The sequence below is a fragment of the Impatiens glandulifera genome, chromosome 7, assembly GCF_907164915.1.
Source record: "Impatiens glandulifera chromosome 7, dImpGla2.1, whole genome shotgun sequence".
Lineage (NCBI taxonomy): Eukaryota > Viridiplantae > Streptophyta > Magnoliopsida > Ericales > Balsaminaceae > Impatiens > Impatiens glandulifera.
In genome coordinates, this window is record NC_061868.1 from 6853395 (window position 1) to 6868434 (window position 15040).

At 32.4% G+C, this 15040-nt stretch overlaps 2 protein-coding genes across 2 annotated transcripts; both read left to right on the plus strand.

The window, feature by feature from the left end:
* The first annotated feature begins 2451 nt into the window (after window positions 1-2451).
* Window positions 2452-3684, plus strand: LOC124946247. The gene is made up of 4 exons (XM_047486813.1): window positions 2452-2694; window positions 2873-2941; window positions 3277-3609; window positions 3658-3684. The coding sequence occupies exons 1-4, from the start codon at window positions 2515-2517 to the stop codon at window positions 3682-3684; spliced, it is 609 nt and encodes a 202-aa protein (XP_047342769.1). The 5' UTR covers window positions 2452-2514.
* Window positions 3685-3687: 3 nt separating this feature from the next.
* LOC124910603 (WRKY transcription factor 42-like) lies at window positions 3688-5098 on the plus strand. Its single transcript, XM_047451275.1, has 2 exons — window positions 3688-3819; window positions 4379-5098. Exons 1-2 carry the CDS (start codon window positions 3745-3747, stop codon window positions 4973-4975), a joined length of 672 nt encoding a protein of 223 aa, XP_047307231.1. The 5' UTR covers window positions 3688-3744; the 3' UTR covers window positions 4976-5098.
* The last annotated feature ends 9942 nt before the right edge of the window (window positions 5099-15040 follow it).

Consider the following 15040-nt stretch of genomic DNA (forward strand, 5'->3'; position numbering starts at 1 on the left):
TTTTAAGATCTTTTGATTGTCATACTTAATTATAGTTAGGGTTTGTTATTTTTGAAAACTAACCCTCCCACTTTTGGGATTTTAATAAAATGGTTCTAATAGTTTTTCAAAAAAAAAAAATATCATTTATTTTAAATTATTAATTTTTATTTTATTTATATATATATATATCAATATTTTTTAAGTTTTCTTTTATCAAAAATAATTCTCACCTCTTCAAAATCATCAACGATCATTGTTTTTTCTTCACTCAATTTTAAAAAAATCACAATCCAAACAAGGTCCTATACCTATACAGTCAAACACATAGTCTGCGGACCCCACACACAGATAGGACCATCGCAACCGTCAATTTTGTTGACTTGGTTCAGTTCGAAATAAATGGGATCCACTCTCATAATCCATACAAAAAAAAATGAATTATGAACTTAAAATAATTTATGCTTATAAAAAAAAATTATTTGACATTATTATTATTTTTTAATTTAATATTTAACTTAATAAAAAATAGAAATAAGTTAATAAATTAAATAATTTGATTATTAAGAAAATAAAAGAATTATTTTACTTTTTAAAAATATTAATAACTTTATTTATTATAAACTATATAAGAAATAAAGTATGAAAATATTTAAATTAAATTAAAATAACCCTGTAAAATAAGTTGTGACTGCACAATTTAATCCTACCCATCCATTGAAAAACTATCCCATATCTTATCACAACTTCTTCAATAAATTTCTTTATTAAAAAAAAAAAATACATTTCCTATAGATTCACTAAGACCAGCCGCAGCAGGGGAGTATTTGAGGGGTTATTTGGGTGTCAAAAGAGGAGGGTGGGAGGCAGCAGGGGGCAATTTTGGGTGTCAAATTTTGGGTGTCAAAATTTGACACGGGTGTCAAATTTTGTTTGGCCAATGAGATCCTGCCATGTGGCAGGATAATATCTACTTTTGATTTTACTTTTCTTATTTTAAAAATACATTTTAATAATGATTGATCAATAAAAAAAAAAAAAATTATATCAATATTTTTTATTTTTCACGATCTATAAATAGAGACTTGGTTTGTGTCATTTGGACACCAAAAAATTTCAGAAATTTTCTACCATATTATCATCCTTGTTTGTATCACCTTTCTTTTAAAATCTTCAAACTCTTTCATCCTTGTTTAGAGTGTTTGTTTTCTTCTTCGTTTTAAATAATATTTGTATGTTTGATTTATCAAGTGATGAATAATATTGTTTGTGGTTAAAAAAAATGAAATTATGTATATGTTTAAATGATGTGGAAGTGAGAGAAAGTGAAAAAGTAATTTTGATACTTTGAATAACACGCTGCTGTATGACATGTTAAAAAGTGGGTGTTAAAAGAGGTGTTAAGCTGACGTGGCAGGGTGTTAAATGAAAAAATTTAACACCCTGCTGTGGGTAGTCTAAATGACAATAATCATATTCATCATAGAAAAAACAAAAGTCATACAAAGACAAGTGACTTTTGACATGGGTAAATCATAAACAACCAACAAAACCATGTCTAAATACATTATCAAATTAATATATATATATTTCCAAACTTTGTTAACAAATGTCTACTAAAATCTTATACTTTTTTATTTCAATTTTGTCAACAATCTTGTTAAGAATATTCATGGTTCGTCACCTTGATATTTTTACTTCACTTCGTGATCAATTGTTTCGTTTTTCCGTCCTTGAACTTATCTCTTAGAAACATGCAACACTTTATGAACCTTATATCGCACCCACTCTTAAATAAAAAATATAAATTTATCTTTGGGTGAAGTTTGAACTAATTAAGACTACAATCTAGTTTGAAATGATATTTAATAAAACTAGACATAACAACTTCCTATTAAAACTTAGCAATTAAATATTATATTTTACCAATTTTCTTAAAAGATAGAAACTAAAACAAAAAATATAAAAAAAAAATTTTGTTTCACTTAAACCATCCCGATTGTCAGAGTTGGAGAAAAGATTGAAAACTCAAAACCTTATGAGAAAATATTGAAAACTCAAAACCTTATGAGATAAATTTGATGCAAGGGATCCATATCCTCCTCACAAGTGATCATAATTAACAAAGAATTACCCTTTTAAACTCCTCTCAAAAGCTAGTCGACGCAATAAACCCTAAACTCTTGAAATGAAATATAGACATGTCATGTTTATATAAACAACAATCTCTTGACATGAACTAGATAAGGGGTTGGCATTGAATTAAGGGTTTTATCATATAAGATCTCATAGAGAAGTCATTAGCCATATATGAAAGACGAAAGATTTAATATTATGACATAAGCTTAAATGAGAAAAATATTTATAATGTCACTTTCCTAATTCATTACCTTTCTTAATCCCACAAAGACTAAATTTTCCAAAGACTTTAAACAACCACCTTCTCTCTCTTTCAATATCCATGTATTTATTATTGAAGTTGAATATTAGAGCAAGAAAATATCATCTTCAAGATCTATCTAGTAATCTCTCTCCATGGGAGATGATCCTATATTCAACAAGATGCAAGATTTCTTCTTCAACAATACTATTAGTAGTTCTAATAATTGTATCATCAAATCATCTAATTCTTCCATGCTTGATGAACATCATGATCACATGATCAAGAAAGAGACTTTTCATGATGAAGATCATCATGATCATACTAATATTGATGTAAGTTTTTACTAAACAACCCATCTCATAAGTTCTTGTAAGAAACTCATGTTTTTGTTGTGTTTTTATTGTGGGATTAATGTAGATTAAGATCATAGTTATATTCATTTGATTATTCTTGAATTATTACTTACAAGTTTTTTTTGGATGATTTATTTAATTTCATGCTTTTATCTAGATCGGTCTCAATCTATTCCCTTGTGTTGCTTCAAGTAGTGGTAGCAAGGCTATTTCTGCTAGTGATAAGGTAATATTATTAATTATCACATTAATTTATTTTTTTAACTTTGTTTGTTCATTTTTTTTTTATCTAGTTTTATATTACAAATTTTCTTTGAGTAGGATCGTTACATTCGCGATCACATCATCAATAAAATGGTTTTGCCCAGAAAAAAACTTAAACTTTTCGTATTGGTTTTATTTTTGTATCTTGATTTTTTTTAAACTCAAGATAGGTCGCGACATTCGTGTAGATCGTGAAATAATGAAAAAAAATATTCTTTTCAAAAAATATATGAATTTGACATGAATAATTTGTTAATTAATGTATTTATATTTTAATTTTGGTTTTAAATCAATTAGTTGACCGTTCTAAAGTCCGAGTTAGAAAGAATCAATGCCGAGAATCAACATTTGAGGGACAAGCTTAATCAAGTGGGTAACAACTATCGTGCACTTCATGGCCACATTCTAGCTATTTCTCGCGATCAACATTATGGAAATTTGACCACAAACAATTTTAAGCCCATGACAAATAATCCGCGATCCAATGATCAAGATCGTGAAGTACGCGATGGTTTATTGAAGTCCATGGATATCGATGATTATCATTTTGATCATGATGGAAATGAGGATCAAACGAAGATGGTGAGGAGAGCACGTGTTTCAGTTCGCACATGCTTAGGAGAATCTATGGTATGTAATTATATATATCATTTCATCCAAACTTTAAATATTTTGTAGGAAATTGCATTAGTTATATGTGTGTGACAGTAATTTTATTCTGATCAGGTCTCGGATGGATGTCAATGGAGAAAATATGGACAAAAGATGTCTAAAGGAAATCCATTCCCCCGATCTTACTATCGTTGCACCATGGCCATTAGTTGTCCCGTTCGCAAACAAGTATGTTAAGAAAAAGATAATAACGTAAAACATTGAGATTTGTTAGCCTAAGCAAGGTTTATTTTTAAAATCTATCTTACATTTTTTTTTAAGAAAAATTAAAATTTTATAATATTTTAAAGTTAAATAGTGGACTTACCCTAGTCTTGACTATACCTAATTACACATATGTCATCAATCAAAATATATTTTATCTTTAGTTTAGTGCTTTTTATTATGATATTCTAAAGGTTAAATACAAATAATATTTGCCTTTTTCATTTTAATGTTTATTTCGAGTTTGCTTTATTTGATTGATAAATATGGTTGATTAATTGGATTCTTATTTATTTTATTAACTTCCTCTATTGGGACACCTACAAAATTTAGATTAATAAAATGAGTTTATTGAATATAAATAACTCTCTTTAACCTCAAACACGGTTTATTTTTCTTTTTTTTAGAAAGAAAAAAAAAACTACATAAAACTAATTTGTAATCCAAAACTTTATAACGGGTTTATTCATGATCATATCGTATCAAATTATGTGTTTATCTAAAACATAAACATCGTAAACAGGTACAAAGATGTTTAAAGGAGCAATCGGTCCTTATAACAACATACGAGGGTAACCACAATCATCCTCTCCCACCATCGGCCAAGGAAATGGCATCAACAACATCAGCAGCCGCATCTATGTTGTTATCGGGATCCATTCAAAGTGCAGATCGCAATTACGATCACAATCACCATTTTCTCGTAAATTCATCAAACAATCATCTTCTATCGAGAACAATGCTTCCCTACTTGCCTCCCATGGCTAGCATTTCCTCTTCAACCCCATATGCCACCATCACATTAGACCTAACAACAACAACATCAAATGGTTCACAAACTATAGGTAGTAAAGTGTCAAACTTGTTTCCACAAAACAATTCTCTTAGCCATGAAGCAATATTGGGTCCAATTGAGTCGTATATGAATACCAACACGAATACAAATAACTCGGAAAGATTTCCATTACGCTGCCTCGATGTACAAAATCAGCAAATAATGGACGTTGTGACAAATGCCATTGCTTCGGACCCCAACTTTGCAGCGACCATTGCAGCTGCGGTTTCGTCAATTATTAATAATAGTGGGGCAAACACGCAAAGGAATGACAGTATGGAATGAAATAGAGGTGAGATCAATCCGGGAAGCCCTTAGTTTTGTAGATATGTAAGTTCATCTTTTTTATTTGGTTTAGTTAGATTTGTGTGTAAGATAATTAATACTTGAATACAATAATATTATGTACATTTTTTTTTAAAGAATAGTCCAAATTTATATGATAAGGACATACATAGTCGATTAAGATAAATTGAATCAAATTTAAAAATAATAATAATCATGCGGTGCCTCCACCTGACATGAAAACGTGAAAGGGTTCATGATTCAGTTTTTCTTTTATAAAGGCTAAAATCACTTCATTTGAATTTTTATTCCTTACTATAGGGTGAATCTCAAAATACATGAAAGATCTTCCTCTCATTCGAATATATAACTTTCATCGAATAAGGCTTTCCACATAATTCTATGTTTTTATTTCTTGAAGAGAATTGGTCTCTCAAATTGTTATTATTGCGCAAAATATCATCATCATACTTTTTCATGTTGGATTAATTTATAATTAATTCAATAATTATTGGGTCTTTAATGCAATATTTATAGTGTTGGGCTATTATGTAATAAACTTAAACTAAAGTGATTAAATACGGTATTAAGGAGGTTTATGGGATACTTAGATTATGGAATAAATGCGTAAAGACCAAAGGGTTATTTAAATATCTATGAGGGACTGATTTATAAATAAACAAAATCTAAAAAAGATGGTTATGGTCCACAATCTACACAACGCTACATTGGATCAGGCTCATTGGACTTAATACATGTCGATTGGTATTAGTATGGTTACGACATTCAGTAGGTAAGACATCTCTCTTGCTCTCATCGACAGAGAGGATTCACAGAGTGAGAAATCCCAAAGTGAAGTTAAGGGTTGTGCTAGATTGGAAGGTCCATCAACCGAAATTCATCTCAAGGACAATCAAGAACAATGAAAGTTAAAAGTATGTTCCGTTTATGGTAATTGAATTAATCTATCATCTCAAATTCTTTGTTTATCATTTGATACTATTTAAAGTTTTTATAAAATATTATTAGATTTTATTCATAAAATTTAACATTTCAGTCTGAATCTCCTAAAAATGTTGATTCTGTCACCTTCAAATTCACAAAAGAAAAAAATACTCACACCGAATTATTATTTTTCCTATTAAACATATGATAGACAATCAAATTTGTCATCCAAGAGAATGACTTCTAAATGTATGCTATAACACAAAAATGTTGATTTAAACAATGCTTATGTTTGGATCAACACCAATATATTTTTAACGAAATAAATGGTAAAATAACTTTAAGTTATCTTTATTTATAAAAAATTAAATATATAAAAAACCAAAACTTCTTTTACTAATAACTATATTAAAGTTCACTATAAAAATAAAAATTATTTAAGACCATCTAGAATTCACCTACAAAATGACCCCCAAAATGTGTTTTTCTCCTCCAACCCACACCTAAACCAAAACCAAAACCTAAAAGGATTTATCCTCATTTTCTCACATAAAAATGTAAATTTACGTATACATACTCAAAACCTTTTTACAAACACAAAATGGTCCTCCAACTATATTAATAGGTTATTTTTATACATTTAATATTTTATATAATTATTGATATGTTTTTATTTTTTTATTTTTATCTTTCTTTTTTTATTAATATTTTTTAAATATCATAAATTTATAATAATGAACAACATTGATAAAAAAAAAGTTAAGAAATAACAAAATAATTTTTAATAATGTTTATTTTGATATAATTTTTTTTATTTGTGTAGTGTAACTGAGTTTATTTAAGAAAGTTTAATTTGTTTTTTTTATATATGTATGTTGGTTTTACAAGTGAGGCTATTTATACAAGGATATAAAGGAGCAATACACAACCCAAGGAGAAATTTATACACTTCCTAAGGTAGAAATATATACACTGCACAAAGAGGACTCATCTCTAATTTAATTTAGTCATTGTTTCCAACACTCCCCCTCACGTTAGGAGTGAATAGATTAAAAACTCTAACTTGCCAAGAATGCGGTTAAAGGAGGTTCTATCTAGAGACTTCGTGAAGATGTCGGTCAATTGGTTCTTGCTCATCACGTAAGGTGTTTTGATTTGGCCAGACTGTACTTTCTCTCGTATAAAGTGACAATCAACTTCAATATGTTTGGTTCGTTCTTGAAAAATGGGATTAGATGCAATATGACGTGTTGCTTGATTGTCACAATACATTTTCATAGGTTCATTATGAGATATTCTCATATCTTGGAGTAGATTCTTAATCCAGATAAGTTCACTAGTTGTAGTAGTCATAGCCCGGTATTCCGCTTTACCGCTGAATCTTGTAACCACATTTTGCTTCTTGCTACACCAAGTGACTAGATTCCCGCCAACAAATGTACAGAAACCGGTGGTTGATTTTCGATCATTACTTCCTGCTCAATTTGCATCTAAGTATCTAATAATGTTTGAGAAATAATTTCTTTTAAGCCAAATTTCTTGTCCCAGAGTAGCCTTGAGATACCGAAGTATTCTTTCGACTACTTTGAGGTGGCTTGTTCGTGAAGCATGCATGTACTGACTTATTGCGTTAACGGAAAAAGTGATATATGGTCGAGTAATAGTTAATATATAAGTTTACCAACTAATCTTTGATATTTGCCAATATCCGGTAACAACTCACCATCATCAAAGTTAAGTTTAGTAGTGGTATCCATGGGAGTATAAGTTGGTTTTAATCTTAACTTCCCTGTTTCATTTAATAAATTCAGGGTATATTTTCTTTGAGACAAGAACAACATTTTTTGTGAATGGGCTATCTCCACTCCAAGAAAATACTTAAGAATACCTAAGTCTTTGATATCAAAAGTTCTTTGTAAGTACATTTTAACTTTTTTTTATTTCTTCGTCATCATTTTCAGTAATTAATATCATCTACATATATAAGAATAAAAAAAGATGAGTTTTAATAAACAAGGAGGAATATGCCGTACTTTTATGAAACAATTTTGAAGAAGAACATTACTTAATTTAAAGTACCAAACTTAGGGAGATTGTTTTAGTCCATATATAGCTTTATTAAGTTTACAAACACAATTAGAACTCAAGTTCTCTTTGTAACCTAGAGGAAGAGTCATATAAACTTCCTCCTCTAAATCACCCTGTAAAAAAGCATTTTTTATGTCCATTTGAAAAAGATTCCAATTTTTTATTAGTAGCAATTGATAAGAGAATTCAAACTGTGTTCATTTTAGCTACATGAGCAAATGTTTCCTCGTAATCTATACCATATGTTTGAGTATATCCTTTTGCTACAAGACGAGCCTTTTATCTACCTATTTTTTCATTACAATCATATTTTATTTTATATACCAATTTGCAATCAACATGTATTTTTTCTATAGGGGTTACAACAATGTCCCAAGAATGATTTTTCTCAAGTGTTTCTAGCTCCTCACACATAGCTTGTTGCCATAGAGGATTAAAAACAGCTTTTTGAAAATTGCTAGGCTCGATGTTATTTATACCATTTAAGAAGTTATAATGTGATGGAGATATTTGTTCATAAGATAATAATTGTTGAATAGGGTAGGATACCTTATAAGTAACATAGTCATCGAGTTTTGTAGGTGGTCGGCTAGGACGCAATGATCTTCTTACACCTTCATGTTCTAATAAATTTTCTAAATTATTTGTTTCATGATCTCCTTCTGAAATAGGTTGGCTTTCTTGTTCCGGTGGATTTTCCGATCCATGTGACTCATGATTTCCTCTTGAGAATTCTCCCTTTGAGATGGTATCGGATTCCAAGTTATTGCCCCAAAGAATTCATTTCCAGTAGATACATCTTCAAAAGGGTTGAGAGTAGGAATGAAATCGTTAAAAAAACATAATCATCGTTTTTTTCTTTGAAAAATGGCTCGTGCTCTTTAAATGTAATATTTCTAGAAAAGTAAATTTTGTTAATGTCAGGATCATAACACTTGTACCCTTTTTTGAGCTGTGGAATATCCAAGAAACATGGCTTTGATGGAAGACGCATTAAGTTTATCAGTGCGATTAATGTGGACAAAACATGTGCAACCGAAGACACGCAACTATTGATAAGAGATTTCTTTGTTATTTAAAACATTGAGTGAAGCTTTTCCATTCAATCTAGATGTAGGAAGTGTTGGGGAAAACCCTGACAGAACCACAAAAGAAGAAAACAAACTGAAAGAACACTAACAGAATTTGATAACGGAGTTCGGCCAAAATGTTGCCTACGTCTCCGAGCACTAAGTCTATCAATTAATAAGGAAGAAGAGATACAAATTTGGGTGCAATAAACCAAAGAGGGGAGAGTTTCTTTTATACACTAAGAAACTTCCCCAACTCCCATCATCTTCCGATGTGGGATTTATACAAATTGTGAATATAGTTTCTTTTATATACTAAGAAACTTCTTTCACTCCCATTATCTTTCGATGTGGGATTCTAATTGTGCCAAAAAACAACAAATCTCCACCTTGGCACAATATCCAATTACTAATCTTCAATATTAAAAGTAGCTCTTCAGTGCTTCCAATTGGCGCTCTTCAGCGCCGACTCAAACGCAGAATGTGTTTACCAAATCTAAACAATTAGATTTGGTTTTCCCCATGTCTTTCATCTCGAACTCTCTACCCAATTGAGCCTTCAATTTATCAACTTCATATTGGCTCTTTGATGCTATCCACATATCATCACCGTACAAGAGTATTTGTGCAAATACACAAATACACACATGAACTGAATCTGCTTCTTGTGTATTTGTGCTCCATCATAAACTTGTCAAGTCGCTTGTACCATTGTCTCGACGATTGCTTCAACCTGTACAATGATCTGTTCAACTTCCAAACCCAATTTTCTTTATCAGCAACTTTGAATCCATCTGGTTGATAAATGTAGATTTCCTCATTCAAATGACTGTGTATGTATGCGGTCTTCACATCTGGTTGAGCTAGCTCCAAATTCATTTGCGCTACCAAGGCCAACAAAATTCTAATGGAAGAGTGTTTTACAACAGGAGAAAGTACCTCATTATAATCACCTCCTTCCTTCTGAGCGTAGTCTTTAACTACCAATTTTTCCTTGTAGCGAACATCAAATTTTTCAGGAAATCCTTCTTTCTTAGCAAATATCCATTTACAACCAATAGCCTTCTTCTCTTTTCGTAGATGACTCAACTTGCATGTCTCATTCTTCTGAATAGATTGCATCTCATCTTCCATAACACCTCTCCTTTTTCCGTTTTCAGTACTTCGACTGACATCTGAAAAAGTGGATGAAACATCATCTACAACTAGAAGTGCATAAGCCGCCATGTCAACAAACCGACCTGGTTTTTGAATAACTCGTCTTGGCCTATTAATAGCAATTGATTCACTTTGTTCTGAAGGTTCTTGGGTCAGAACTTCTTCCTCATTTAACTATTTCGTCTGTCGTCGGAGAGTCACTAATTATTGGGCTTATCTTTATCTACTCAAACTCCACCTGTCGCGGAGTACAATCAACTTTGTCTGGTGTTACCTTATTCAACATTGAATAATCATCAAAAATAACATCTCTACTGATAATGGTTTTCTTTGCATCCAAACACCAGAGGCGATATTCTTTAACTCCTGTATTAAATCCCATAAAAAGAGCCTTCTTTCCTCGTGGATCCAACATTGATTTAACTACATGATAATATGCAGCAGAACCAAAAATATGCAAAGAATCATAATCAGTTGCAGATTTTCCAGACCATACCTCTAATGGAGTCTTGCCACCAAGTGCAGATGATGGTAGGCGATTTACCAAATGTTGAGCGTATGACACAGCTTCTGCCCAAAATTTCCTGTCTAACCCAGCATTAGACAACATACATCGAACTTTCTCCACCAATATCCTGTTCATACGTTCCGATACTCCATTCTGCTGTGGTGTTTTTCTAACTGTGAAGTGTCGAACTATGCCACACTCTTGGCATAACTTCTGGAATGGATCATTCTTGTATTCTCCACCGTTATCAGTCCGGAGAACTTTGATCTTTCTTCCTGTCTCGTCTTCAACTTGAGTTTTCCATTTAAGAAAAATCTCAAACACTTCACTTTTGTTCTTCATCGTAAACACCCATACTCTTCTGGAAAAATCGTCAACAAAAGTAACAAAGTAATGTCTACCTCCAAGAGAAGGAGTCTTGGCAGGTCCCCAGACATCTGAGTGCACATAATCCAAAATACCCTTAGTATTATGAATTGCAGTGCCAAATTTTACTCGCCTTTGTTTTCCCAGAATACAATATTCACAAAAATCTAACTTACAAACTTTTGTACCTTTCAACAATCCTTGTTTGACAAGAGTTTGCATAGATTTCTCACCAGCATGCCCCAATCGCATATGCCATAGATTTGTTGCCTCTAAATCTTTACTGCTCCCGGAAGTTGATACACATGATGTCCCATTAACTGTACTACATTGATAATAATACAAATTATTACTCTTCCTGATAGCTTTCAACATCACTAGCGCTCCAGATATTACCCTAAGAACTCCCTTTTCCAATTTCACATGTAGGCCTTTCGACTCCAAGGCCCCCAAAGAAATGAGATTCTTTTTCATATTTGGTATGTACCGAACATCTCTAATAATTCTGGTGGATCCGTCATCATTCCTCAGCTTGATTGAACCTATCCCCTTTATTTTACATGTATTAGCATCTCCCATGTAAACAACTTCACCATCTAGCTCCTTAAAGTCAAAGAACCACTTTCGAACTGATGTCATATGATAAGTGCAGGCTGAGTCCAATATCCACGCATCAGGATGTGATGTTGTGTATGACATCGATAAAGAGTATTCTGAATCTGCATCACCTTTGTTTTCTGCAACATTCGCATCTTCGGAATCTTTCTCTTTCTTCTTCAACTTTGGGAAGTTAATCTTCCAATGTCCTTTCTCACGACAGAAAGCACATTCATCTTTGGCAACTCTACTTTCAGATCTTCTTCCTTTCCCTTTTGATTTGCTCTGCTGACGGCCCCTAACCATCAATGCTTCATCTGCTGTATCTACTTTGTTTTTTCCTTTTATCCTGCTTTCTCAATTCATGACTATATAAATCAGAACTTACAGCATCAAGAGAAACATTTCCCTTCCCATGAAGTAACGTTGTTTCTAAGTGTTCAAATTCATCAGGAAGGGACGATAGCAACATCAAAGCCAAATCTTCATCCTCAAACCTAACGTCAAGGTTTAACAAATCCGCTACTAACTGATTAAACTTAGTTATGTGCTCATTCATCGTAGTACCTGATTGGTATTCAAACCGGAACAATCGTTTCTTCATAAGGAGCTTATTCTGACCACTCTTCTTCAGAAACTTGTCCTCCAATGCTTGCCACAGTTTCTGTGCAGAAGTTTCATTCTTTAAAGCATACTTCTGCTCTCTAGACAGGCACGACCGAATTGTTTCGCACGGCAACCGATTCATGATACTCCACTCTTTTTCTTCTATACCATCTGGCTTTTCGACCTCAATAGCAACATCTAGACCCTGCTGAAAAAGACAATCTAGAACCTCACATTGCCACATGCCGAAATGCCCAGTTCCATCAAAGATCTCCACCGCAAACTTTAAATTCGACATCGGTGTCCTCGTCCAGGATGACGAAAGAGTTGACGCCCCTTTTGAAGACTCCATCATGCCAAGGACGAACCTTCGGCTCTGATACCACTTGTTGGGGAAAACCCTGACAGAATCACAAAAGAAGAAAACAAACTGAAAGAACACTAACAGAATTTGATAACGGAGTTCGGCCAAAATGTTGCCTACGTCTCCGAGCACTAAGGCTATCAATTAATAAGGAAGAAGAGATACAAATTTGGGTGCAATAAACCAAGGAGGGGAGAGTTTTTTTTATACACTAAGAAACTTCCCCAACTCCCATCATCTTCCGATGTGGGATTTATACAAATTGTGAATATAGTTTTTTTTATATACTAAGAAACTTCTTTCACTCCCATTATCTTTCGATGTGGGATTCTAATTGTGCCAAAAAACAACAGGAAGTCTGTTTATAAGTTGAACGACTATGAGAAGGGAATCAGACTAAAATCTCTTAAGAACATTAGATTGGAAAAGTAAAGTTCGAGTGACCTCGAGAAGATGTCTATTTTTTTGTTCAACAACACCATTCTGGGCCGGTGTATGAGGACATGTTTTTTGAAGAACTACGCCCTTGGATTTGAAAAAATTTAAATTTTTTGAGTTAATGTATTCAGTTCAATTATCAGATCGAAATTTTTTAATTGTTCCCCTAAAATGATTTTCTACAAATGAATTAAATTCAAGAAATTTCTCATAAACCTCCACCTTTGAGGTTAGAAGATTTAAGTTGTATGTGAGAAGTCATCAATGAAGCTAACATAATTATTATACAAATCGATAGGTGCAATACCATATACATCTGAATGTATCAATTCGAGAGAAGCTTTAGTTTTAATAGTAGAGATGGGAAACAGAAGTTTTGTTTGTTTTGAAAATTGACAATGGCACAATTTGAGCAATAATTATCTTTCTGAAAATTTTGTTTCAATACTTTATTAGACGGATGCCCTAGCCTTTGATGCCATAAATCGTAATTAGAACAAAGATATGCATTTAAAACACATTTAGAAAAATCAACAATGTAAATATCGTTAACAAGTTGTCCTTCACCAATCTTCATTCATGTGAACTTGTCCTGAAACATATTTATTAGAAAAAATAACAAGACATTTAAGATCTTTAGTAATCTTACTAACAAATAATAAATTTGAGGATAATTGCGGAACATAAAGAACATTGTCAATCTATTTTGAAAATACTTTGATAGACATGTTCCTAGGATGGCATATTTGAATCATTAGAAGTTTTAATATTTTGTTGTGAATTTTTAATAAAAAGATTTGAATAAATATTTTTGTTTCCACTCATATGATCGGAAGCTTTTGAATCAACTATCCAATAATTAGGGTTATTGAAAAAAAATGTAAAATACTTATAAAAAATACTTGGGTCCACCTTTAATGTGGACCGAGCCTCTTGAGTTTGCATAATTTTGGTGAAATGATAAAAAAGACTATTGAAATTGGGTTGATCATTTGACTCAGTTGACATATTAAAGTTAGAATGTCCAGTTGTTGGCCCATTACACCAGTCTATTTGAGATTTTCCCTCTTCTCCGTTGTTTTGAGAGAAAAAACTCTTCGGTTTCTTCCTTATGAAACTCTTACTCGTTCTTCACCATTTATTTTTGCCGCACGAAGATGTGGATAGAGTATGAAGCAAAATTCCTTCGCATGACCCTGTTTCTTATAGTGATTACAGAAGAGATTGCTATTTCGTTGAATGTTCTGCGATTTATTACAAAAAAAAACTTGATTTTTACCTGTTGTTTGCCCCTCGCCTCCCATAGTGCTCCTCCGTGTCTCCTCTTGTTGCAACCTTGAGACCACATCATCGAAAAATGGAACATTATGCGACATAAGGATCTGAGTGCGGATGGCATCCCAACTCGGATCTAGGGAAGCAAGCAACTAATATATCCCTTCTTGTTCTTGTCGTTCTTGCAAGGTATTATCATCGTTGGTCGGAGGTAAGTACATGATAAGGTATTCTCTTTTTCTAGTGAGCTCACCAACGACTTCGATAATCGACTTCGATCCTCTTTTTAGGGACTGGATTTTAGACTTCAGTTGATATATGTACGCATAATTTTGAGTATTTCCATATCTTCTCTTGACTAAATCTCATATTTCCCCTACTAAATTCTTGCCCAAGAAAAATTCTGAAATTCTCGACTCCATGGAGTTTAGAAGCCAACTCATGATTGGATAATCATGAGCTTCCCAATCATTGGCTTTTTTTAAATTATCATTAGTGGATTCAAATTATTCTCTTTGATAGTTGGTTTGGATGATATTCAATAAATATGACCAAATTTGAGCCTCTCTTTGAGGAATATAATTGATGATCGAGCCCAAGAGATGTAGTTCTTTTCGTTCAAAAGAACCGAGGTGATCTTCCTAGTTGAG

Bases quoted from the DNA above. Each gene is read 5' to 3' on its own strand.
- LOC124946247 (XM_047486813.1), top strand. From the start codon at position 2,515: ATGGGAGATGATCCTATATTCAACAAGATGCAAGATTTCTTCTTCAAC. The intron at 2,695-2,872 runs GTAAGTTTTTAC...GCTTTTATCTAG, and splicing joins ATGATCATACTAATATTGAT to ATCGGTCTCAATCTATTCCC. The intron at 3,610-3,657 runs GTATGTAATTAT...AATATTTTGTAG, and splicing joins CATGCTTAGGAGAATCTATG to GAAATTGCATTAGTTATATG.
- LOC124910603 (XM_047451275.1), top strand. From the start codon at position 3,745: ATGTCTAAAGGAAATCCATTCCCCCGATCTTACTATCGTTGCACCATG. The intron at 3,820-4,378 runs GTATGTTAAGAA...CATCGTAAACAG, and splicing joins GTTGTCCCGTTCGCAAACAA to GTACAAAGATGTTTAAAGGA.